The sequence below is a fragment of the Prinia subflava genome, chromosome 1 (genome assembly GCF_021018805.1).
Source record: "Prinia subflava isolate CZ2003 ecotype Zambia chromosome 1, Cam_Psub_1.2, whole genome shotgun sequence".
Taxonomy (NCBI): domain Eukaryota; kingdom Metazoa; phylum Chordata; class Aves; order Passeriformes; family Cisticolidae; genus Prinia; species Prinia subflava.
In genome coordinates, this window is record NC_086247.1 from 96809631 (window position 1) to 96833934 (window position 24304).

At 40.9% G+C, this 24304-nt stretch overlaps 1 protein-coding gene and 1 long non-coding RNA gene across 4 annotated transcripts in view; both read left to right on the top strand.

Annotated features, from left to right (window-relative positions):
* Positions 1–474: 474 nt before the first annotated feature.
* The window catches only part of LOC134554249 (uncharacterized), a 126899-nt gene continuing 103069 nt past the window's right edge, over positions 475–24304 (top strand). For both annotated transcript variants that reach the window (XR_010081211.1, XR_010081210.1), the window contains exon 1: positions 475–4270. This is a non-coding gene — a long non-coding RNA (uncharacterized LOC134554249). The remainder of the gene's footprint in view (positions 4271–24304) is intronic.
* IGFBP3 (insulin like growth factor binding protein 3) lies at positions 4277–24079 on the top strand. 2 transcript variants are annotated; one of them, XM_063404713.1, is made up of 4 exons: positions 4277–5275; positions 9533–9759; positions 13717–13836; positions 21002–24079. In XM_063404713.1, exons 1-4 carry the CDS (start codon positions 4891–4893, stop codon positions 21116–21118), a joined length of 849 nt encoding a protein of 282 aa, XP_063260783.1. In that variant the 5' UTR covers positions 4277–4890; the 3' UTR covers positions 21119–24079. The 2 variants fall into 2 exon arrangements, with proteins under 2 accessions (XP_063260783.1, XP_063260791.1); XM_063404721.1 differs by lacking the exon at positions 13717–13836.

The following is a 24304-nucleotide window of genomic DNA, read 5'->3' on the forward strand; positions in this document are numbered from 1 at the left end:
ATAAGATTTTTATTGTCAGACCACTATATAATGTCTATCTAGTACATAAAAGATAAGAACACATCTCTGGATAAGAGCTTTGTAAAAGGAAACCTATTAGCTATCTACCCTTCCTCTATTTATGTTTAACAATATGTCTTAATTAGTAAAGGGAAGGGTTTGGTAACTGTTTCTGCAATACCATTTATACATATGATTTCATTATGTATGTCTGATAGCAAAGAAATGTCTCAATTCAGTTGACTTCCCAGCAAAGCATTTATTTCCCCTTTGGTTTCCAAATTTTACCTACTTTCAAATTCAGTTTGTTCCATCCCACTCAATTCAGATTGCCATCTCAGACAAGCAGCACAGGGTAGCAGTTGTGAGGAATCCAGTTGAATTTGGTTTTTGTAAGCCTGCACATGTGGCGTATGAGTCTAAAGAGCTAGAAAACACCTGACATGGTCATGTCTAGCCCCAAACCAGAAGGAGGTCTGCAGGAAATTTTCATTAAATTGTGTTTTTACAGACAGTTGACAATGCTGAGATTTTACTTCTTGCGTTTGAGAAAGCAGTGATTTGCAATTTTTTTTCAATTAAGTATTATATCAATTGACTTAATTGTAAATCTGAATATTCTTCCTCTGAAAAACAAGAACATATTTAGGAAATTCTACTTTCTCTTTACGTCAGAAGTTTATTGTACATAAAATTTCAAGGTTGGCAAAAAGAAGACCAGAGATACCAAAATTAGGGGATACTTTGTGAATGAGGACTTAGCCCTCAACCCAAGATGAGCTATGGATCTCTAGATTTTTGAGAAGGTTTGTGGTTCAGTTTGAGGTTGGTTTTGGTTTTGTTTGTTTTGTTTGTTTTTCTTTGTTTGTTTAGGTTTTTGGTTTTGCTTTTCGGGTTTTTTGGTTGGTTGGTTAGTTGGATTTTTGTCTGAAAAAGGAAAAAGGTTGCCAAGTAACACACATTTTAAAATAGCATTATAAGGGAAGCTTACATTCTTGACAGTTATATTTTGGATGCTATAACCACATGTACTACAAGGAATTACACTAGAAAGTTGGGATTGCTCCATAAAGTGACCAGGAAGCTGAAAGTAGAGCTACTTCAACCACAACTCTGTTTGCCATATTTTGTCCCTGTAGCAAATGCAGCCACCACAAAAACATACAAAAAGGTATGAATTCAGTTAAGGCACTAGAGAAGAGAGCTGAATATGAAGAAGGTGGGAGGATGAAGCGGAAGGGGAAATAAAATACATTCTTTTTGTGCTTCCATAATGTGGGACGATATGGGATTTCCTGAAGCACAGTGCCTTGCAGTTGTTTCTCTTCTGCTTTCTATTGTTTAGAACTGACTGTAGATATTCAGTACATGACTTTTGCCTCTCCCTCCTCTCCCAGTAAAACCAAATAAACATGAAAAAAAAGCAAAGCCTCTAGAATAAACAGCACAAGTAAATATGAAAATTCAGATTTGGTACAGGTTTATAAACATTACTATTTTGCATATTTAGCGCTTGATCTCATTCAAGTAAAACAGTTTCATCAATAATACTAGAGATTGGGATGTAAGTGTAATTCTGTTCTATAGCTGTTAGCTATAGGTGCATATTATAAGTGCATGTTGAGGTTTTTAGTTTTGTTTTTTTTTTCTTTATAAATTTCTAATCTGACTTTCCAGATACCTTGGTATCCATCTTGTGATTGCCAAGTGCAGCTCTGAACCAAATTCTGTCATTCATATGACTATTTTCATGCAGTGCCCTTTGGTTAAGACAGTGCAAACCGCTATGTTTTTAGCAGAAGCCATTAGACTGACCTGACCTCTGACACATCACTGGCTTTCTCCTTGCAAAGGTGATCCAGCTACATCTTTGTTGGTGTTAATTTTTCATTTACAGTGCTTTTGGTCAAAATGCCTTGATGTTGCATTAATCTTGATTAATGCTATTTAAAATATATATACTAAGTTCAACAATTGTGTATTAAAAAAGGGTGATTTCTTCTATTGTGTGACATTGGATATATCTCCTTGAATTAACAGGACTTCAAAATGGTGCACCACCGCTTGTGTAACATTATATAAAAAAGAAGAAAAAGGAAAAAAAAGTCTTTCTGATTGTGAGAATAAAAATTCAGCTTGATGAAAATGCTCTTGCCACAGTCTGAAATACAAGTTACGCTGGTATCAGTGTGTGAGGTGTACAACTCTGGTAAGGAAAAGCTTGTAGTCTTTCCTCCCATCCTCTTTTCCCCATTTTACTTATGTTCTCGCAGCATTTCCTATGCACTTTTGTTTCAGTTTTGAAAGCAGCATGCTATAAAAGCTCACCCCAATTGAAAAGATACCTGTATACATACAGTGTGAAAGGAAGGCCTTCTCTTCCTGCTAGACCTAATCTGATACATGCTACCAGAAAACCCCAAACCTACAAAGAGTTTCATCACCTACAAACAGTTATTAAAATCAAAATTTACAAAAAAGTAACAGCAAGTTTTCCTGCAGTAGTCTGGGGAAAACCCAAACCAAGCCAAAAATCCAATCTGAAACAAAACTTCAACAACAACAACAAAACTCACTGAAACCAAACATGCCAGGACACTGGGCTTGATCAATTCCCCCTTTGTAGACGGGCTCGTGCAGATGGGGAATCTGTAATTCAAACCTGGACAAGCTGCGACCTCTTTTGGTCAATTAACAAAGTGAGCACAAAGACAAAAGAATACTGAAAAGCCTTGGTAGTCATCAATCCGGAAGCAAGGCTGATCTCTCTTCTAAAGCATCTTTAATTTCCTGAAGAAAAGTGTCTACTCTTACACCATATTATTCACAAACAAAACCAGATAATTTTTATCTTGCTATGTACAATGCTACTTTCAAGATGCTATTTGCAAGGTATAAGTACTGAATTAAGAACAGAGAAAATTGAATAGGTGATTCTAATTATCTAAAAAAAAATTGACTTGTAAAAAGTGCAGCTTTCAAGATTAACAGTATCATCGCCAGTACTTTGAGCAATAACATATCTACTTCTCTCTTCCACTTGAATTTTGACACATTTGAGCAGCTGATGAGTAGTTGGAAGATCAGCTTCATTGTTAATGATTAAGGAGTTGAAAGCAGAACAGTAGCCTGGCTCATCCTTCCCACGGCAGAACATATTTGTATAAGCCAGTATCTGTGAGCATTGATGTTTTTATTTCTCATGAGGAGCAAGCTTTTGTGACTGAAACACCATATATTTGTCTATGTATACATCTCACCATCCTCTTCCTCATGAGAATGTAGTAGAGCTTCAGAAAGAATGTTTACAAAATTTGGCATTGCCAATTCAGGTTTTCTCAATCAAAGTTAAGCCAAGTTAATAGGGGGAGCAAAATATGCCTAGCGAAATGGGAAGAGAATTTGCAGTGGCCTGAAGACAAATACATGCATTGTGCAAAATCCACATAGAATTTTGATGTTGGGAATTTGGGGGGATAGATTGTTTATCTTTCTGTCCTAGATTTGTGAGGACATTGCAGTGGAAACTGCTTTCTTATATATGGAAGGAAAAGTTTCAAGAGTACAGAGAATACTTAAAAAAAAAAAAAAAAAGTTAAGGGAGGCACATCCACGAAGATGGGGCAAGATACGGACCGAGTCCCTGTCCAGAGACCTACATCTTGGCAAACTTGGCTGGGGTGCTTAAGTGTGTGGGTGTGGTCATGCACATACATTTCCCCCCAGACTTCCTTGGAAGCACACCTGTCATGTGAGCTGTACACGGGTGACAAGGTAAGCTCCGAACCTGCGGGCGGGCGGGCATGTGCGAGCCCGAGCACGTGAGCACCTTCGCCAGGGCCGGGGCGCTCAGCCCCAAGATGGACAGGATTGTAGCTAGGAGTCCAAAAAGGGGCGCTGTTCGCGAGCTTCTCTCGCCGTTCTCGGTGCCAAGGAAACACACACGGTCACGGGGAAGCGCACATACATAGAGAGACCACTTTTTCTTGAAACCAGAGACACACGACCCAGTCTCCCGCTACAGCCCTACCCCTCACAGCTGATTTCTAAAACTGCCCATAAACCCCCGGCAGTGCTGTGTCCCCCGCCTACTCCGTCTGCACCGCACCGCCCTCATAGCCCTGCGTGACCGAACCCTGGATCCGGCGAAGGCTGGCGCTCCCTGCCGCGCCGCGCCGCGCCGCGCGTTATTCATGGCGCGGGGCGGGCCGGGCCGGACCGATGACCGTGGCACTATATAGGGTGGACGGACGGCACGGAGGATAGTCGGGTACGGAGTGGTGGGGAGTCGAGCAGGGCAGTGCGGCTGGCAGGCCGGGAAATAAAACGAAGGGAACTTCCATTTTTCTTTCCTCCCGTCTCTATTCTTCCCTTCTCGGTACTTTCTCCTTCTTTTCTGAAACGTTTTTGGACTAAGTTTTCTTCAGACCGTCTGACGGTCTGGGCTTGGCTTTTTTGGTTTTTTTCTTTTCACTTTTTCAAAGGGTTTTATTTCCTTTTTTTTCTGAGTGTTGTGTGTGGCAAAAATAGAGAAAAGTTACTGTCGAGCCCAGTAATTCAGGCGCTCTGCAGGGAGGAGGGGGAGAAGGAAAAAGTTGCCTTTGTTGCTCGTGAGCTTTTGCCGCTTTGATGTGACTGCGGGCAAGCGACTGCAGAGAAGGCCGGTGTGCGAGTGCCGGCAGCTCGGCTCCCCGCCTCCTCACGCCGGGAGGCTTGCGAGCGGCACGCGGCTCCGCTCCCCGCAGCCCCTCGGAGGCGGCTCGGGCTGTGCCGCGCCGCTCCGGTCCCTCCGCCGCGGCGGCGTGTGAGCACCCTCGCAGGGCTCTGCCCGGCCCCCGCCAGGCCGGGTTGCGCGGGGGCGGCTCCCGGCGGCCCCCTCCGACGGTTGCCATGGTGCTGCGGCCCGGCGTGCTGTGGGCAGTGGCGGCGGCAACAGTGGCGCTGCTGGTCCGGTGGGCGGCGGCGGCGCTGGTGGGGCCGGTGGTCCGCTGCGAGCCTTGCGACGCGCGGGCGCTGCAGCAGTGCAAGCCCCTGCAATCCGACTGCCCCGAACGGGTGCGGGAGCCGGGCTGTGGCTGCTGCCTCACCTGCGCTCTGCGCCCGGGGCAGCCCTGCGGCATCTACACGGAGCGCTGCGGCGCGGGTCTTAGGTGTCAGCCGCGGCAGGGAGAGGCACGGCCGCTGCAGGCGTTGCTCGAGGGCCGCGGGCGCTGCACCAACGCTACGACGGGCGGCAAACTGCGGGCCTTCCTGCTGCCGGGACCGCACGGTGCAGGTAAGGGGCTGCGGCCGGGGTGGGATGCGAAGGGGTGGCTTTCCGCGCGCCGCTCTCCCTCTTCACTGCTTTCTTGTTGGGCTGTTTTGGGGTTTTTTGTTCGTTTGGGTTTTTTTTTTTTTTTTTTTTTTTTTTTTTTTTTTAATGTTGTTGTTTGTTTGGGTTTGGTTTTTTTATTTTTTTTTGGGGGGGAGCGGGGGGCGGTTTGTGTGTGTCGCTTTCTTTTGTTTAAAATTACAAAGGGAGCAGTACAAGCGGGGAGGCGTGGGTGAACTCGCGGCAGGGCCCTGTCTCCGGAAACGATCCTCGCTCGCTGTCCGTTTGCTGCCGGCCCGTGGGCGGGGGGCTCTGCTGCTAGCCACGTAGCCGAGCCTGGGATCGTTTTGAAGGAGGTATACCTTGGCCGAAGTAAAGGACAGTTTACCTCTTCTACATTACTTATGTATATACCGATTTCCTTTAACACCGATGCTGAGCAGCGCTCCTCGCAAAAGAGGCAAAGCTGCTGGTTATTTTTTTTTTTTAATAAAAAAGACTGGGTGGGGGAGGGATTGCATGTGTCTTCTGCGTGTGCATGGGACTGAGGCTACAGAGCCTGGATGGAGAGAGAGAGAGGGTGTAATCTTCGCCGTTTGTCCCCGGTGTACCTGGAAAGAGTGAGTAAAAAACTTCAGAGTGAGGTCTAAGTCCAGCACAAGAGCGTAGGGAAGTCTAAGCACAGAGAAGAAAAGTCAAAACACAAACCACAAATTTTAACATCCCTTTGGCCTGCAAAAGTGGTTATTCAGAACAAAGCGTTTGCACGACAGTGTTTGAGAGGATGTTGTTTTTTTGTCTGTGCTGCAAATAAATCCTTAGTCAAATGAAGGTTTGCTGTACCTCTTCCATGTCTTGTAAGTGATATGTTCACGGAATGGATTTTGTTTGAAAAGGAAGGGATGGTTGGAAAAAGTTCTGTTAGCATGCACATTTTGAAACTTAAGACAGGAAAACTTGGGATTCAGATTGAGAGAGTACAGTCTCGCTATGCAAGCATTTAAATAAACTCTTTGCTAACCAACAGCAAGGACGTTAGTGTTTATTTAATAGAAAAGTATGTTGAAAGGCTTTCCACTGTTTGCATTTTTAAAAAGCCAGATGATTTTCTGCCAGGTTTTAGGGACTCTTTGACTAACCATTCCTTAGGTGAGAGAGTGGCACCAATGCTCCAGTTAACTGCCTCTTAGAATAATAGGAGATACCTTATTATAATTATTTATGTGCTGCTTCCAAGCTGTGACAATTTCAGTGAGAGTTTGGAGACATTAACTGAAGTTTTTAATCTCCTTGGAACACTGAGTTGCTTTCTTCGTCACATGAGTTTGCCTCATCTTGTTTATCCTTGGAGTAACACTGGAAATAAGAAGCGGTACCTCAGTACTTGGGAGTTGGTGGCATTTAATCTAGGGGGTAGTGCTTTCAGCAGGACTGTTAGAGAAGGAGAAAGGGAAAGACAGAGTTGTACTTAGCTGAAAATCTTGCAATTTCAGCTGAATTCTTATTTCTGCATTCTTGGCTGAGGAAGAACTCTGATTTTGAAATCAGTTGGAACTTTTGATTCCTTAAAAAGTGCACAGTAGGACCCTTACAGCTCACATTCAAAGAGTGAAGCTTGCAAACCTGGTGTGCAAGAAGGAAGAACTGCCCAGAACATATATAACTCACAGTGCCCACTTCCTCATGAGGATCACTCCACTCCCAGCTCTCAAGCCAACCCTCCCTGTTATACACCTCTCTGAGTAGGATCACATCATCTCCTTTACATGCAGCTAGGTCCTGCATCATGTGCTATCCTGTTGGTCCTTCCTAGTTCACAGAAATTGCTAGAAGTATAGTATAGGGTAGAGGTATATTACAGTAGTAATTACTGTAATATACTCTACCCTATATGCTATAGGGTAGAATATATTACACTAGCATCGTAACAGAAATTGTAGTTGGCCACTGACTTTCCAGCTGTTTTTTTTGGGCTCAAAAGTGTTAAATAGGAGTGCACATTCGTAACCCTTTAAATTTCTTAAAAAAACAGGAATGGGTAACTCTCATGGCAATTGTATTTCTCTTATGATGATGTAGAACTTGCACATGGCACCAAGTTTTTTGAAACTGAGTTAATCAAATACTTAAACAGTTTAAAATGTGACAATATGACCATTTTAATCTGAAGTGTAACAAGTGCTATTGAACAATGTTGGTTTCTAAACTAAAATGACCAGACATTGTCATGGATACTCAATCCATGTTAGGAATATTTTCTGCTTATTTTTTGGTAGGAGACAAAAACTAACATATTGAACTAGACTGCAGAAAACCTAGATTCTAGGTTTATAACATTTTAATGACTCATTTCTTGCAAATTTCATTGAGAATGGGGGGAAAAAAATACTACTGTTTCAGAATAGGACATTAAACCACCAAAAATATGTTTAAATACTGCTGAGAGTCTGAGTTAAACCCACGAAAGCCAGGAAATTTGCATTTAGGACTTAAACTTCCTTAGTCCATTTGCACTGTGATTTCGATTTTCCTGGTCAGTTATGTCCATTGCCAGCAGTGGTGGCACTAAAACCACCAGTACCAACATGTTAACTCAGAACCCTCTTGCTCTTATGTTCCTTCCCCCATTCCTGTGTATTGGCAGTGTCATTAGACTTCCTGTGTTGAAATATTTAGCATCAACGAACTATGTTCATTGAACATGGACCTTTAGCTCTGAATTTCTCAGCTTTTGTGATTTTTTTTTAATTGAGTCATCAAGTATAATTTTAGTATTGGATCATTGTGTACTCACAATAGATTTTCCTAAAAAAAAATAAAAAGTGGTCAGCAGCTAAGACAGCAACTAGTGGGGCTCAGCTATTACTTAACTGTTAGGAATACCTTAATTGGAAAAATTCCCTGGAGGAAATGCAAGTAGTTACAGTTGGTCTGCAGGAATCTCCTAGCAGAGAGACATGTAGCATAGACAAAAACCTTAGAAGGTACAGGAACACTGAACTTATGAAGTATGTTAGAAATATGTGCTTATTCTGACTTTTTGTGAATGATAGTTTAAAGAGAAAATATTTTTGAAGCTCTAGATGAAAACAGTGTTTGTCCTTGGAACCACTACAGAATGAATGGCGGTTTTTGTCCATTACCTTTAAAATGTTTTGTACAACAAGAAATTATTTTTATTTTAATAGCAGAGAAATGAAAGTGTGCTGTTCTTTCTCTTTCCCGATCTGTGTGTTGAATAAAGTAAAAAAAAAAAAAAAAAAAAAAAAAAAAAGAGCTAATTAGAACCAGGAAACTCGACAAGCTAGAGTTGATAGTGTTAACGTTTTAAAAAAAAAATTACGGCTCTGGGACAGGCAGAACTACACTGCAGCCCATAAGTGCCCAACGCCAGCCACGTTTTATCTGGGGTTAGTGAAGTCGGCAGTGGCGGAGGGGAGGGATCCGCGCCCCAGCGCCAGTGGGGCTGCGGCGGACTGCCCTCATGTGGCGCAGGCCTGCCCCCTGCCGCCGGCGGGCGGCACTGCAGCGGGCAGTCAGGGGCGAGCGGCCGGCGAGGCTGTGGTTCCCGGGGCAGTGATCGCGGCTGGCTTCCCAGTCTTGGGTACAGCCTGCGCAGGTGGTGCGGCTGGGCACTTCGCGAGGCCGCGCTGAGCACGGGAGTGCTTCAGTTACAAAACTCATCGCTTGGCAGCAAAGGTGCTGACACTTGCAGAATGCTACAGAGTTCATATTTTTATATATTGCTATTTTGTAAAAAGGAAAATTAAACACGTAGACTAATCTAGTAGCTTGTTGATTAAGGGGAGATCTCATTGTGCTCTACAGCTTCCTTACAAGTGGAAGCAGAAAGACAGGCACTAATCTCTTCTTGCTTGTGACCAGTGATAGGATCTGAAGGAATGGCATGAAGCTGTTTCAGGGAAGGTCGGAGTTAGATATTAAGAAAAGTTTCTTCACTCAGAGGGTAGGTGGGCTCCACAGGGAAGTGGAGATACCAGCAACACCAAGACTGACAGCATTAAAAGAACGTTTGGACAATACTGTCAGATGTGTGGTTTCATTCTGGGTGCTGTCCTGTGTGGGTCTAGGAGTTGGACTTGAGGAGCCTTACGGGTCTCTTCCAACTCAGGATGTTTTATGTTTCTATGTTTCTATGCCCTTGCAGACACAGCTGGCGGCCAAGTAACATTGTTTGTTTTGCATTTTTTCTTTATGAAGGAAATTTCAGTGATTCAGAAGAAGACAGGAGTACCAGCAGCATAGAAAATCAGGCCATTCCAAACTCTCACAGGGGGCCAGATTCCAAGTTACATCCACCACACATCAAAATAGATATCATCAGGAAAGTGCAAGCCAAAGATACACAACGCTATAAAGTTGAATATGATTCGCAGAGTATGGATACTTTGAATTTCTCTTCTGAATCGAAACAAGAAACTGAATATGTAAGTATTTTTGTAAATAGGAAGGCATTTGCCAGCATGTGAATGTGTGCCTATATATGCATATATATATATGCATGTTGTGCATATGACAAGGTAAATAATTACACTAAATAGCTAAAGAGTGGTAATTGTTGCAGCCTTTTAGGACATTCTGGCAGTTTAAATCTGTTTACTCTGCAAATGCGTACACAGTAAGCAGACCAAGAAGATTGTGTTCAGGAAACACATAGGGCTAATGTTTTGCTTGTATTGATATTACATCAATATAAGCATGACTTTCGCTAAAGTTTCTTAAAGGTTAAAAGTTCTTGTTCCTCCCTGTAATTGTCATACATTTGTGTGAGTGGACTTGGGACAGGTTTAATAGTGTCATCATTAAACTTGGTTGCAAACAGTGTAATTGAGTTGCAATAATGGAAAAAAGATGTTTCACATTGAGTGTAGTGGCCCTGTGTTCATACACTGCCTGGTGCAAATCAAGGGAGATGAATTTAGGCTGAGCTGAGGATTAGGATCTTGACTAGTCAATCAACGTATGACATGCTGAGCACCACCTCCACTTGGAGTTGCTGTTTGCTGCTATTGCCTAAATACAGAGTCTTGTGGTCACATGAGCTGTCATTGCTTCCCATTGACCGTGCCCAGTGAATTTGCAGGGCGGTCAGAGTATCATTAATCTAAGAAAATTCTCTTCCTGGACATCCAGCTGATAACCTGTGCCTTAGGCCAGATGGCTTGAAAAATGCATCTGGATACACTTTGGCATTTTATCAAAGCAGGCATGATGAAAGCAGACATGGCTTCTCATCTTCAAAAGAAGGATTTGAAACTTGTATGAGGTGAAAACCTCTACCTGAAGAGAGTGTGGCTTCTAAGAGAAGCTTCGTTTTTAGTTTTTCATTGATGTCCAGCCATCTAGTTATATCACTTCAATATCTGCCTTCCAGTGTGTCCTCCTCCTAAAAATGTGAAGTAAAAGTACCATCACTAAAAGAATGAAGGTTGATCGCTCTGAGGAAATAGATTCGTAACTAGGATGAGTAGTGATAGTTGGGTCCATGAGCAAAGGTTTACCAAGGCAGCTGGTGTCTTTAAGAACCTGAAATAAGTCCATCAGGGACAGGTGCCTTTGTCAGCAAATGCTCCTCTAGCTGTGTCTGCATGTTAGTTTTTGATACTGGTCTGGCTGACTTTGGAAGCTTCCTTCAAAATAAAAATTTTTAAAAAGCTGTTGATCTTTTTGTAGGCCTAATTTGGGACCAAATCTCTGAATGTTTGTCACTTGAAGTCAGTGCATTTGAGCAGTAAGAGAAGCCATTTAAAGCCCACGTTTAGAACTTGTGAGATTGGTACAGAGAGAAAACGTGAAGGCCACAAGAGAGGTCTTTACTGACCAAAAAACTCCATTTTAATCTCCAGTAGTACTATGGAGATTGCTTTCAGACACTCACAATAAAGGTCCTTTACATGAACAAACTATTAAAACTACCACTTGAAAGTATAAATGGCATTACTTCACTAATTAAAAACAGCACCAAATGAGTGTTTGTGTCAATTCAGCAACTTAAATATTTTTAAACCATGAAACCATGCATAGAAATTTTTTGTATCTCTGCTGAAGAAGTGAGCTGGTGGTGCAGTTCAGTAATACACCCAAATGGCAGTGTAACTAAGTGCAGAGTTTGTAGGCTGTGACTCATGAATCCTGATCCCACTGCTGACACTGACTATCTTCTTGGCCTCTGGCAAAATGTGAAATCCTCTGCTTTTGATTTTCTGACTGCAAAGTGGGGCTCATTATACTTTACTCCCTACCCTGAAGGGCTGCAGTGAGAAATAATTAGTTGGTGTTTGGAACATGCTCTTAGAAGTGCTTCTGGAAGCTCTTTTTGGCTCATTGTCCTAGAGCTAATCCTCACTACCTTGTTGGCAGCCTTTTGCAGATGAAGAAAGTGAGGAAAAAGGTGACGTTCTTATCTAATGAGACTGTTGTGTGCCACTGGTCCTCTGTATGACTGTGTTTATTTGATTCAGCTGAAATTGGGAATTGTTGTCCAAAGTTGAGGTATTTTATATATACATTATGCCAAACCACTTATTTTCAATTGACTCAATTTCATTTAAGCTTTCAAATCCAGCAGAATCACAAAAAATGTCATTGGGGATGGTCTATGTAGTCGAGTATGCCCAGTGGCCTACTTTTTTCTTTTCCCACTTAGTGCAAGGCCAGCTTTTCCAAACTTAAGTTATGTTGTATGTGACTGATTTACATAGTGGTTAAGCCTTCCCAAAGGTATGTGTGACTTTGATTTCAACTGGAAATGCCAGTGTCCCTCAGCATTGCATAGGGCCTTCTGTCTGTGGAAATCAGTTTATCTTGATGTCATGGGTTGGCACTGGCCAGATGTTAATGCACTCATGAATATGTTTTTTCTCTAACAGCTACTGTGGGATGTGATCAGGAACAGAGCAGAGCAGGCTTAAATCTTGAAAACAAAAAAAACTCACTAAAACTTTATTACATTACATAAGAACAGGGACAGAAATACTCTTAAACACACACAGAGACAGAAATAAAAACTTCTTAGAAGATTTCTTTTCCTAGTTTCTACCTCTCCGCACATCACTCTTCATAGACCAACCTTTGGGTTTTAGATCAAACAATCACTACTCAAAAACAAACTAATCTTCAATTCAGCAAGGGAGAGAGGAGTCTCTCTCGCACTACAGACTGTTTTCTAGAAAACACGGGTCTACTCTTTATGTGTTCTTATGTCACCTATGGCACTGCCTGGAGAAGTCTGCCAGGGTGACACTCTCTTTTTCTTATGTCTAGTGCTCTCACTGCTGTCCATAGTCTAAGGCTGCATACAGGGCTCTTTTAAGGATACTTGCATGCCGAGCTCTCTCTTTTTTACTCAGGGGCCGGGGTTCTAGGAGCAGGTCTCCCCTGAGGGCAGAGGGCACTACTTCACTCTCTCCCTCTCTTCTCTGCTTGCTCTACTCTTCAAGTGCCAGTCACTGTAGCAAAAGCAGGGGCAGCTGTATCTACTCAAAAATGCAGTTTATGTTCAAAAGAGACTTAAGTTCAGTCTATGGCCGACATTATGCAAGAAAAGTCTAGCTCAGAAGGCTACTCCTCTCATTCTTTGCCCATCAGGTTCCTTCTAATCGTGCTTTATCACTTCGGTCTCAGGCCGCTTCCTTCTCTTTTTTTTTCTGAAAATCACTAGTCATGAGAATCAATGTCTAAGAATAAAGTTTCTTTCTACTAAGCAAGAATTAACAGCTTCTATCTCCCAGCAAGGGTGCAGGCTCAGGCACTCCTAGGCTCGGCAACCCCCACGTGGCTGGGCACCTTCTCCCAGAGTTTGGGGCTGGAGGGGGGTGAGCACACACAGAAAGCACTTCTACAGTTTTCTACTCCTCCATCCTGGACAGGGCAGCTCAGTTCTAGTCCTGTCCACTCTCTTCTCCTCCCCGGGGCTCCAGCTTACCTGAGCCGACCACGTGTTTCCCCTCCCCCACCCAGCCTCGTGGCTGGGCAGGGGAAGGAGGCCTGAGACATCTCTCTGCTGAAACCGGGATCTGAAAAGAGGCCGAACCCCCTAGACTCCTGCTTTTAACTCTTTGTGTCCTCAGAGGCGTGTCTAAACCTCTGAGTGACTAATCTAGGTGCCAGCAGAAAAGCTGATTACTAATTGGCTTGCTTACCTCTCCCTGGAAAAATTCACTTCCCCCAGCAACCACGACACTTGAATAGAGCAGAAAGTCAGATTTTTTTTTTTTTGGTGAATGATCTGCTTTTTACATATTCAGCCATCTCTTTGTTTTAATGGATTTGTTTTAGTTTGTGCTTTTTTGTCCTTTAAAGATTTATTAACTCTTGAGTGAAAAGGTTAATGGAACTTGTGAGTGAAGTTTCGTCTGTGTTTTCTAATACGTGCTTGTTAACAGGGTCCATGTCGTAGAGAAATGGAAGACACTTTAAACCACCTAAAGATCCTGAATGTCTTGAGTCCCAGGGGCTTTCATATTCCAAATTGTGACAAGAAGGGATTCTACAAGAAAAAGCAAGTAAGTGCAGTGTTTTGATAATTTCAGTGAATGCATTTCAGCTTTTCTGCGTCTTTGTTGAAGGATCTTGCCAGCAAGGTGCATTATGTATCATTTTGCAGAGGAACTAGTTAATTTCCAGTTTTAGGACCTGATCCGATAGTGCTGAAACTTGTCAAGTGGTGATAGTATTTTTATTTTCTGTTGATCATGGCAACAGATTCATTTGAGAAACTTCATACCTAATCACGCATGAGTTGATTGGTGTCCTAGATACTAATGCCCTTTGGTTTAAAAAAAGCAGTGCCTCCACAATAACCCACAGAGCTAATGTTGCAGTCACCATATGACTGCAATAGATCAATGCTTTGAATTGCAAATAGCTGCTTGAGAGTTCCTAGAAGAACTACACTGGATCATATTACATAAAGTAACTTGAGAAAGGTATATGTCTGTCCTTTATGTGCTACACAGGTCGCTTCCAAAATCCAAGTCATATTATCATGAAAATGATACTTCAAGTAGTTACTCTGCAGCAAGGATGGCTTTTCAGCCCTTTCTGGTTCTGGGGTTGTAACCTTTCTTGACAAATGCTGAACAAAACTGGATATTTATGCTTTAGTTGTGTTGAATTGAGCTACAGCAGCATTCTCCACTCAGTGCTGCCACTGAAGTTGTTCAGAATTTGGGGAAGTGCAAGATGTGTCAGGTTCTTTGTTTAGTGTGCACATCCCATCTAATTTCAGTGTTTGGTTAGTGGGCTGCCTCCAACTATATATTTCTTGGGATAATTCCAAAATTTCCTGAATTCAAAGGTTTCTTTAAGACTTTTCTCAAGGACAGATTTTGTTTGTGGACCATCACGTCTTTCCCTTCGGGTTTACATGAATCAGCCTCTCTTTCTCTGGTAACCAAAGGAGTGGTTGACTTGCTAGCTAATGCAGTTCATTGGTTGGAAGTGAGAGGTCAACCTTCGATCAGGCAACCTTATTTTAGGAATGGTATCTTTCCATTTTTTGGTTTTCAACTTTCTTAGAAACAGTTTTTTCCCTTTCTAGTATTCCCTGGAGCTCTGCAATAAGCTGTCAGTGTCAGGTGGGGCATTTATAACAAGGGTGAAATTTCCAGCCTTCCTTTCTGCCGTCAGTTCAGCATTGATGGTGCTGTTTGACCTTTGGTACATACTGATGAGCTTTTCTATGCTTCGCAGCTTTTCCTGAGCAAGTGGTGGCAACTCCCAAGCAGGGGTAGTTTCTTTTTGTTGCCTGGAGCTTTGGGAAGCCTGCATCAGCCATGTTGTGCTCCATGTAAACTAGAAGAGAGCAATGCTCGCTCAATCTGCTTGTTTTCAGAAAAGGCATTGGACTGCTATGCAGAGTGAAACTAGGACTGTATTTTGTGCCTGTGTCATAAAAGTATTTTCTTAGCTGCTCTAGAACACCACATAATTTGACTGTGTTCAAGACACTCAAGTGTGCTGTAGCCCTTTTTCTTCTCTGTGTGTTATAGAAGCCTGTAGACTAGTATTTACTTTGTTCAGTAGATCTTGCTTTCATCTTTCTTCATACTCTGAGGTTTTTGCTTTGTCTGCAAAAATGTGGTGGTTTGCAAGTAAACTCTGGCATTGTGTATAGTAAATCAGATTCGCAGTAAGCACGTAGTAAGCTGGTTTACTTGAAAAGAGGACTGTACTTTAAAGTTAAAGATAGTTTAAAGATAGTTTAAAGAAAGTTTAAAGATAGTTCTATCACCAAGGCAAAAAAAAAAAAAGGAAATACAAAGAAAAAATAGGTATTTGTTTGTAGAAGCTGATTTACGAGACTAAGGCGTTGGAACAGAGCACATAGACACTTTTATCCTCTGTGTATTGTCTGTGCTGCCTGAAACTTTTAAAACTTCCTTAGGAAAGGTTCCTGCACTATATGCAATAGCCCGTCTGGCCAGCATATCTAGAGAATGAAGGGACACTTTCATACCTAGCCAGCCTTGTCAAGCACTGTGCCAATTTACACAGGTCCAGTAGTTTCAATGGTAGTTTGAGATGACTGAGGGTCTTGCAGGAGATGCCCACAAATGGAGCCCCCATGGGTAAACATTCTACATGAAATTCACTTGGGTTGATTCTGTAAATGAACCTTGATCAACCCTGGGAACTAGCCCTCAGAGATGGGGCTTACAGGGGCGGTCTGCTTCTCTCACTGACAAAATACAAACCAAAAACAGTAGTTTCCCTCATAGAATTAACTCTTAGGAAAAAACATCAGTTTGAGAAGTGAATCCTGTCCAGATCAAATTAACTGTCCTCAAGAAATTGTGACAATTGTGTTTGTTTGGTTTTCTTTTTGAAGTATCAACATGTAGGTCTGATATTTTAGATACTGTGAGCAGCTGTCTAATCTCATTAACAGAATGCTGTGCTGTTTTATTAATTACCTTCATGCCATTATTAGCCATGTTCAATCTATAATTGAATTATATTCTATTGTCACAAAATTCAGAATAATAGCTTGGGGAGTAGACAGTAAATTCATTAAAAAATTAATGCTAGCTAGGCATTTTGAATTCTAGAAACAGTTGCCAAAACCACTGTCTAGGATGAGAATGTAGTAGGTTTGGGATGGTAGGAATCTGACAAATTATGATCACACTGGCACCATTAAAACTCATTCAGGAGAGGCACTCACATATTCTGCCTTCCAGGTCATCTAGTCTTCCAGTCAACTTGAAAGCACTTCTCATTACATTTGTAGATATCTAGAAATTTACTTTTCAGGAACAGCCATGGAGAATAATTTGTATACTTGAAACACTTCTAAGAACATCAATTTATATGTCAGGATGTAACATAAAAAATATTTAATGCCTTTTGTTTATATATAAACTTTAAAATCAGACCTACTAAAATTTATAATTCTTTGTTTTAGTCACACATGTAAGGTTGTACTATTCAGCTGTGCTGTCAGATATAGAGATAGATATATAACTGTCTGGGTGGCTGGGCCCAGAGAGTGGTGGTGAACGGTGCTGCATCCAACTGGTGGCTAGTCACTAGTGGTGTCCCTCAGCAGTCTGTGCTGGGGCCAGTTCTGTTCAATATTTTTATTGATGACATGAATGAGGCTTTCATTAGTACATTTGCAGATGACACTATGCTGGGAGCGTGTGTCGATCTGTTGAAAGGGAGGAGGGTTCTGCAGAGAGACCTGGAATGGTTGGATGAATGGGCGAAGTCCAGTGGGATGAAGTTCAGTAAGTCCAAGTGCCAAGTCCTGCCAAGTTTTTCCACAATAACCCCCTGCAATCTTATAGGCTGAGGGTGGTGTGGCTGGACAGTGCCCAGAAGTAAAGGGACCTAGGAGTACTGATCAACAGCCAGCTGAACATGAGCCTGGTGGCCAAGAAGGCCAAGGGCATCCTGGCCTGGATCAGGAATGGTGTGTCCAGCAGGAGCGGGGAGGTCGTTCTTCCCCTGTACTCGGCACTGGTGAAGCCCTACCTTGAGTGCTGTGTCCAGTTTTGGGCCCCTCACTTTAGGAAGGAGTGTCCAGAGGAGGCAACGAGGCTGGTGGGGTCTTGGAACAAAAGCCCTATGAGGAATGGCTGAGGGAGCTGGGTGTGTTTAGCCTGGAGCAAAGGAGGCTCAGAGGTGACCTTATCACTCTCTACACCTTCCTGAAAGGTGGCTGTAATCAGGTGGGGGTTGGTCCCTTTCACCAGGCAGCAACAGACAGAATGAGAGCACACAATCTCAAGCTGCGCCAAGGGAAATACAGGTTGGATATTAGGAAAAATGTTTTTTACAGAGAGAGTGATAAAGTACTGGAATTGTCTGCCCGGGAAGATGGTGGTCACCATCCCTGTATGTGTTTAAAGAAAGACTAGATGTGGCACTTGGTGCCATGGTTTAGTTGAGGTGTTGAGGTGGGTTGGGCTTGATCTTGACAGTCTCTTCCAACCTAGTCATTCTGTGATATAGGGATATTTATGCATAATTAGTTGATACAGGCACATTCCTGTCTCAAGCATGGGAAAAAAGGTTTTGATGAAATTAGAATTATTGTATTGGGCAATCACTGCAATTGCCCCATGTTTGTGTACTGGAGCCAGATACCTAAATGTGAGCTGGCATTGTTCCACTGAAAACAGCTGTGCTTGCCGGGAGCCAGAATGGCCTGAGTATATGTCAATGTCGTCTGTAGTCTGTTCCTGAAGACTATGTTATAGCTCCATGGAGCCCTCTGGACTGACCAGGAATTCAATTAGATACCATATGCTTTCCTGTGCCCCATAAATACCTCTGTGGCATTTCTTTGTGAAAGGAGAGGGGCAGGTGGCATGGAAGATGGCAGCTGGTGTTTCTGTGAGAAGTAATTACTGTCTCCACTGCTTGGGCAGTTTTCCAGCTTTTTAAACTTATGAAGTTAAACTTTTTGAACAGCTGGACAGAGCCGAGAAATCTATGTGGAATACAAAATTTAGATATATATACTTTTCAGTATGACCTGTCTACCACTTCTGTAGGGAGTGTTGGCTGTTTCAGGATAAAAGCATTGCTTTTTGATCAGAAATGCTTTACTATTGACAGCATCACTGAGTGGGTAGAAAAAAAACCACTTGGAAAAGATAAATTGTTTTCTCATAGAGTGTTATTTCAGCTGTAGAATGATCTAAGGGTTTTTCTTTTCAAATGGATTGTCTAGAAGAAGTAAAAAATGGTAGGAAAGGTGTTTCTGCAGATTAATTTCATGTAGTAATTAATTCTGAAAATTGATTGCACAGCCATTAAAAGCAATCAAAGCCTCCAACAATATGAGAACTTAAATTGATCATTTGTTTTGAAAGTGATGCAAGCCTATGAATCAATGAGAGTTGTGTACAGTATTTCTAAAAGGGGAGGCTATGTTACTATTATTAGCAGAAATGTAGTTTCATTGCCAGAGTACCAGGCTGGCAGCCAGGAGTCCTATGCTTTTTGGGCTCCATCTGTGTCTACTTTGTTGGGAAAACAACTCCAGAAGTGCTGGCTCAGTTTCCTTTTTGTAAAATTAAATTGTGCAAAGGCTGTTGTTTATTAATTCCTCTGTTTTGAGCATGAAGAATTTAAGTTATTAAATGTTAATAATACTTAAGCTACAGTCCAGTCCGTTCACCATCAACATCGAATAAAAATTTCCCTTGACATCAGTGGATGTTGAGTAGTCCATCCATGGAAATCCTGGAGAATACATGCAAGTTCTAGTCAGGCTTTTGAGACAATAAATATAAGTTGTAGGACTTATGTTTAAATATTTAGTAATAGATAAGAACTGAAATGCAGGTAACCATTTAGTTCAGTGAATTATTAATGTAGCTTTTCTCTCAGTAGGTTTGAACTTCTTCACCCTCTTCTAAAACTAAGCTGATACGTATGTTAAGCTGGATCTTCTCATCCTGCTGCTGTCTCATTTTCATAGGGCTAATGCAGGACTGCAGATCTGTAGAAGAGAAGACATTGCATTATTTCTGCATTGGGCTTTTTACTTTATCTCAGAAGGGTGGATTAATTTGCAGTTATGCTGAATAACATTACTTAATTTATGGTAAAATAAAATAAACAAGATGTTGACTTGTTTGAAAAATTTGTACCTAATGTGTGGCCTGCTTCCATCTCTCTTTCAGAAAGTCTTAGTGAAGACTGTTTACCCTACTCCATGCTGCCACAAATTCGTTGGCTCGTGGGCCAGTGTGCTGGTGCAGGCTGTCCCAAAGTGATCTATATTCCCTATTCCATCCAAGACAGCACCATTACCTGAGATACTAAACTAGACATGGAAAGCATCAGTCACTTCGAGCAGCATGTGAAGCCCAAAACTTGCTTTATGTTTTCTTGTGTACCTGCATATAGAAAAGGCACTTATGTGAGCCACTGCTATAGCCTCCTGAGACATTGGGCCATGCCTAGAAGACTCTGGAGAGCAAGAAGTGGAGGGATAGTGGTGAAGTTTACCAGATTGTACCACTCTGAACCTCCCACTCTGAACCTCTGAAAACTTGAATTACTCTGAATGTGATCTCAGAGGCAACAGTTGCTCTGCTTGAATAATAGGCTTGACAGTGTTGAGGGACATAAGTAGCAGTCTAGCCAATCTTCCTTCATATTGGCAATGCAATAGATGAAAACGCAGAAATGGGATGTGCTTATGTCACTGCCTCTTTTGTGTATATGTCCTGAGTAAACTGCCACCTTTGTTTGCATTTGAAGCAAATCCTGTATCACCACATCTGAAAACATGAGCTGACAGGGAGGCTGTCTTGACAGTGAGACTGACCATTGCAAGCCTAGTGAGACTCTGGATATGTCTTATGAATGAGTAAAACCCTTCCAAGGTCACAGTGGTACATGGTAATGTAACTGTGTCCAGGGTTACATACTGAATGCAGCCTGCAGCATGTTATCTCCTTTAGTCTAGTTTATGCCATTCTTGGTTCCTTGGGAGGAGCATTACTTACTTAGTATGTAGTAGATTTTATAATGCATATTTACTGCATTACTGCTTCTAAAGAGGTTTAGTGTTATTACCTATTATTGTTTCAGGTTGGTTAGCATTGTTGGCAAATTCCAGCAGCTAACTTAAAGCTAACACATTATAGACTAGTAGATACACAAACTTTTTAATAGGAAAATATACATGTAAAGTTCTAGTTCACCTAGCAGTTTTTGCAATAACTACACTACAGATGGATTATTTATCTGTTAATAAGTGTAAGCTACACTGTTGAATTTCCTCCACTAAACAGAAACCAAGTGTGTTTCTTGCTGCAATGGTTGTCTTTGCCAGACCTGTGCTTTAGTGTAGAACATATCAGCTAAATTGTTTTTCTAAGGATGGGTCCCAGTCACTAGTCCATACTGTTGCACGGTATTCAAAGGGGGCAGCTGTGCTGCCAAATATGATAGGGAGCACTTCATAAGCCCATTTTCTGGTAGTTCATGGTGCAGTTTTATTATAGAGTAGTTAGACCCAGAGGGATTGATGGGGAGAGAAGTTAAGGTACTGAAATGCTTTATAGTGGTAACAAATACTCTGATTCTGTCAGATATGGTCAGGATATTGAAGTGCAGCTATCAAAGGAGCAGGAATCCCTGCTCTCTAATAATATAAGTGTAGAAAACAAAATTCATGCTGAGTGTTTTATTATATTTCAGTGTCGCCCATCCAAAGGCCGAAAAAGAGGTTATTGCTGGTGCGTGGATAAATATGGACAACCACTTCCTGGGTATGATGGGAAGGGAAAAGGAGATGTACACTGCTATAACTTGTAAAGCAAATGAGGGCTGGATGCCATCTCCTTCGGCATCTGTGCATGGCCACTGGACCTCACAAGAGACCTTGGAGGGGCTCAGCGAACACTGTGGGACTGCACTGTGTGTGAAGTAACAAGCTCTGCCTCCTGCAGCAGATGGGGAGTTGCAGTCTCGGTGGATGCTGCTGCAGCTGCACCCTGCCACTGACACACATTGAGTTTCCTATGGAACGTGTAGGGAGCTCTGAATTCTCATGTAAACCTGCACTGTTGATACCCAGAGAGAGAAAAACAAAAGGCACTTCAGAATGGAATCAGGGAGTCTCCACTGACTTTTTCAAGAATGGCCTGTGACCAATTTGATCCCAAAAGATACAGATTTTTTTTTTATTTTAAAGAATTTATAGACATTAAGCTTGAAAAAGTATTAAAAAGAAAAACAAAGCTGAAAAACACACAAAGATTTAAAGGTAAAGCTTTTGTTACAGGTCTGATGGGAAACTTGTCTTCACGGGTAAAAAGTTTTATAAAAATCTTGAAGAACTTTTTAAAGAAATGTATTTCTAAAATAAAGGCATGGCTATTTTTTTTCTGTAAAATATATTATGAATATTCTGTTAGTCTATATTTAATATAATTGGTTTTAATAGATTTTATTTAAATGTAACATATGAATACCAAATATTACACAGTAATTATAGTGTATATGTCTGTATGCAAAGAGAAAGTAAGTATGGAATGATTCACAAATATGTATAGATCTGTATGCATACACCCATGATCTGTTCTAAGTAAGAGAAATGAATTTTTGGAGCAAAGGCAGTGTTTCCAGAAGGGACTGAGTTTTATTATGTGATGTAACTACAAATACCAAGATAATAATTTTTAAAAATTATTTTATTGATAATTCTAATGTACCCATCACTGAATTATGCCACTGGAAAGAATAATAGTCGCACTGAAGCTCTTGGTAAAGATTTCTTCTGTCTGTATATTGCTTCAGTTTGTGCAATAGGGCTTACATTTCCTCCATTTACTGCTCACACTAATACAGAATATTCATGGACAAAAAAATGCCATTATAGTACTACTCTTTGTATTTGGTTATTTATTTTGGAAAGGTGTATTTATTCTGTGTTGTCTTGGTACATTCTACCAAAGCACTTACTCTGTATGAGGAACTCCTGTTGAAAACAATGTTGACAAGATGGGAGGATTGTGGACCCTGTGTGTTGAGACTCATGCATGTGTTGAGACTTCATTTATATGACACACGATTGTTGCTTGGTTTGACTATGGTAGAAATCATTTGCCTGCATCTAAGCATAGAAAAAGAACCATTGGGTTTAAATAGTTTAACACACTGTCTGCCATGGTGTTATATGTCTCTTTAATTGGAGGAGAAGTAATTTGGTTTTGTTGTGGTATGTGATGCTTTCACATAAGGAAGGCTTTGGCAACTTTTTTTTTTTTTGAGGCTGATTGTTTAATATACTTTGTGAAAAATTCTGTATGACAATGAAATCTGGATAAAGAAAGGTGGCCTGTGAAATGTATCATCTCTCTGGAAAATAATGCCATATTTTGTATATGTATTTATTTACATATTTTATATAAATATTTTATATATTTATATAAATATATATTCTTATATGTCTCACTATAAATGTTTGATGTCACTGTAGATAAAAGAAGCCATCAACACTGTAATTTCTTGTTGGATTGGGACCTCAATGAAGACTAAGGACAGTGGGATTTCAGCCAGTGGGGCTAGGTGTTGTGTTGATGGAGGAGAGACTATGGTGCTGAGGAGTGCATTCCTCTCCCACTGCATGAATTACAACCATCTTTGTTCCTGCTAGCAATGGCAAATGTCTAGAAACTTGGATGTGGAAGGGTTTGGATATGCAGCTTGTTAGGATTGGGATAGCCCATCATGTAACTCAGATGTTTAATGCCTTACCCTGAAATGTATTAGCTGAACAGCACTACAAGTGTTCTCCACATCCTTCCAATTTCTGTCTAATGAAATGAGTTCATATCATCATTAAAATTAAAATTTTATAATCTCATGGTAAGAAAAAAATTGTACATGAAGTAGTCCTGATTCCAGGCTAATACAGATTTCCTGACACATGGTTACAGAAAGCTTTGTGAGGTGAAGATTTATTGCAATATTTTTATTGCTGAAGCAGATCTAATGCCTGCAAAAATTTGTTGGCAAAATAATAAATGCTGCACTTTTATTTTATTTTTTTAGAGTTGTAAACCAGTTCTTTTCAAATAATTTCATCGAGAGAAAAAAGTTGTATATACACCAATATTTGGGCATATAATCATAGAGAAGAAAATAAGGGTTGGATTAATTGAAGTGAGTTATTATTTTGCCTCTTTCTTTTTAATAACTGATTTTTTAATATCTGATGAGCCATCTGAAAGTAATCAATTTCTTGTCAAAAGTGATGGCTGTTTTGCAAGGCACATTTTGCAAGTATGTAAGATGTTTTAACAGCTTGTGACAGGCTTTATGATTTGGGTATTTTGTCAAGTATTTTATTTTTTTATGTTTTTCCTACCATTAAAAACAAATAACTATAGAAGAAGCTGGCTAGTAGAGGTCCTTAAGTCATATATTTTATGAAAAAACTCCAAACAAACTACATTTCAAGGAACTAAACCTAATTTAAGCATGCAATCTGTCACATGAATATTTAAGAAATGACATTCAACGCCTTTATTAGTTCTAACGGTCTTCAGTTATGTAACAGAGAAAACACATAGCCATAAGGGGAAAAAAAAATCTCTGTGTAAATTTGTTTTATTTTGCTTCCAATGGACATCTTTAAAACAGAAATTGTTTTAAAATAGCCCCAAAATTGTAATTTGAATCACTATCCTTTTCAGAAGTTGCCTTTTAAGTATTTTTTACAAGCACAGTTACTTGCACTAGTATTGGGTGCTTGCCATTGTCAATCTGATGTCACTGGTATGAAATGCAAAATAACATTATTATCTCTCTCCAAAAGGATAACTTTTTTAAAATTAAAGAATCAGTGGTGGGTTGTTTGTTTTGTTTGTTTTTTTTTCTCTTTTTTTTAGCATTTGTATTTCTGTGAATACAAAGGTCCAATTCAATAGACAAAAGTACTTGTAATTCAAAGATTTTTCTCATGGCTAAGGGCTCCATAATTCATAATTCAAACAA

What these genes read in the sequence shown, in the direction of transcription:
- IGFBP3 (XM_063404713.1), top strand. Translation starts at nt 4,891, where the DNA reads ATGGTGCTGCGGCCCGGCGTGCTGTGGGCAGTGGCGGCGGCAACAGTG. An exon ending in GCCGGGACCGCACGGTGCAG is followed by an intron (nt 5,276 to 9,532) that starts GTAAGGGGCTGC and finishes TTCTTTATGAAG; the next exon opens with GAAATTTCAGTGATTCAGAA. An exon ending in GATTCTACAAGAAAAAGCAA is followed by an intron (nt 13,837 to 21,001) that starts GTAAGTGCAGTG and finishes ATTATATTTCAG; the next exon opens with TGTCGCCCATCCAAAGGCCG.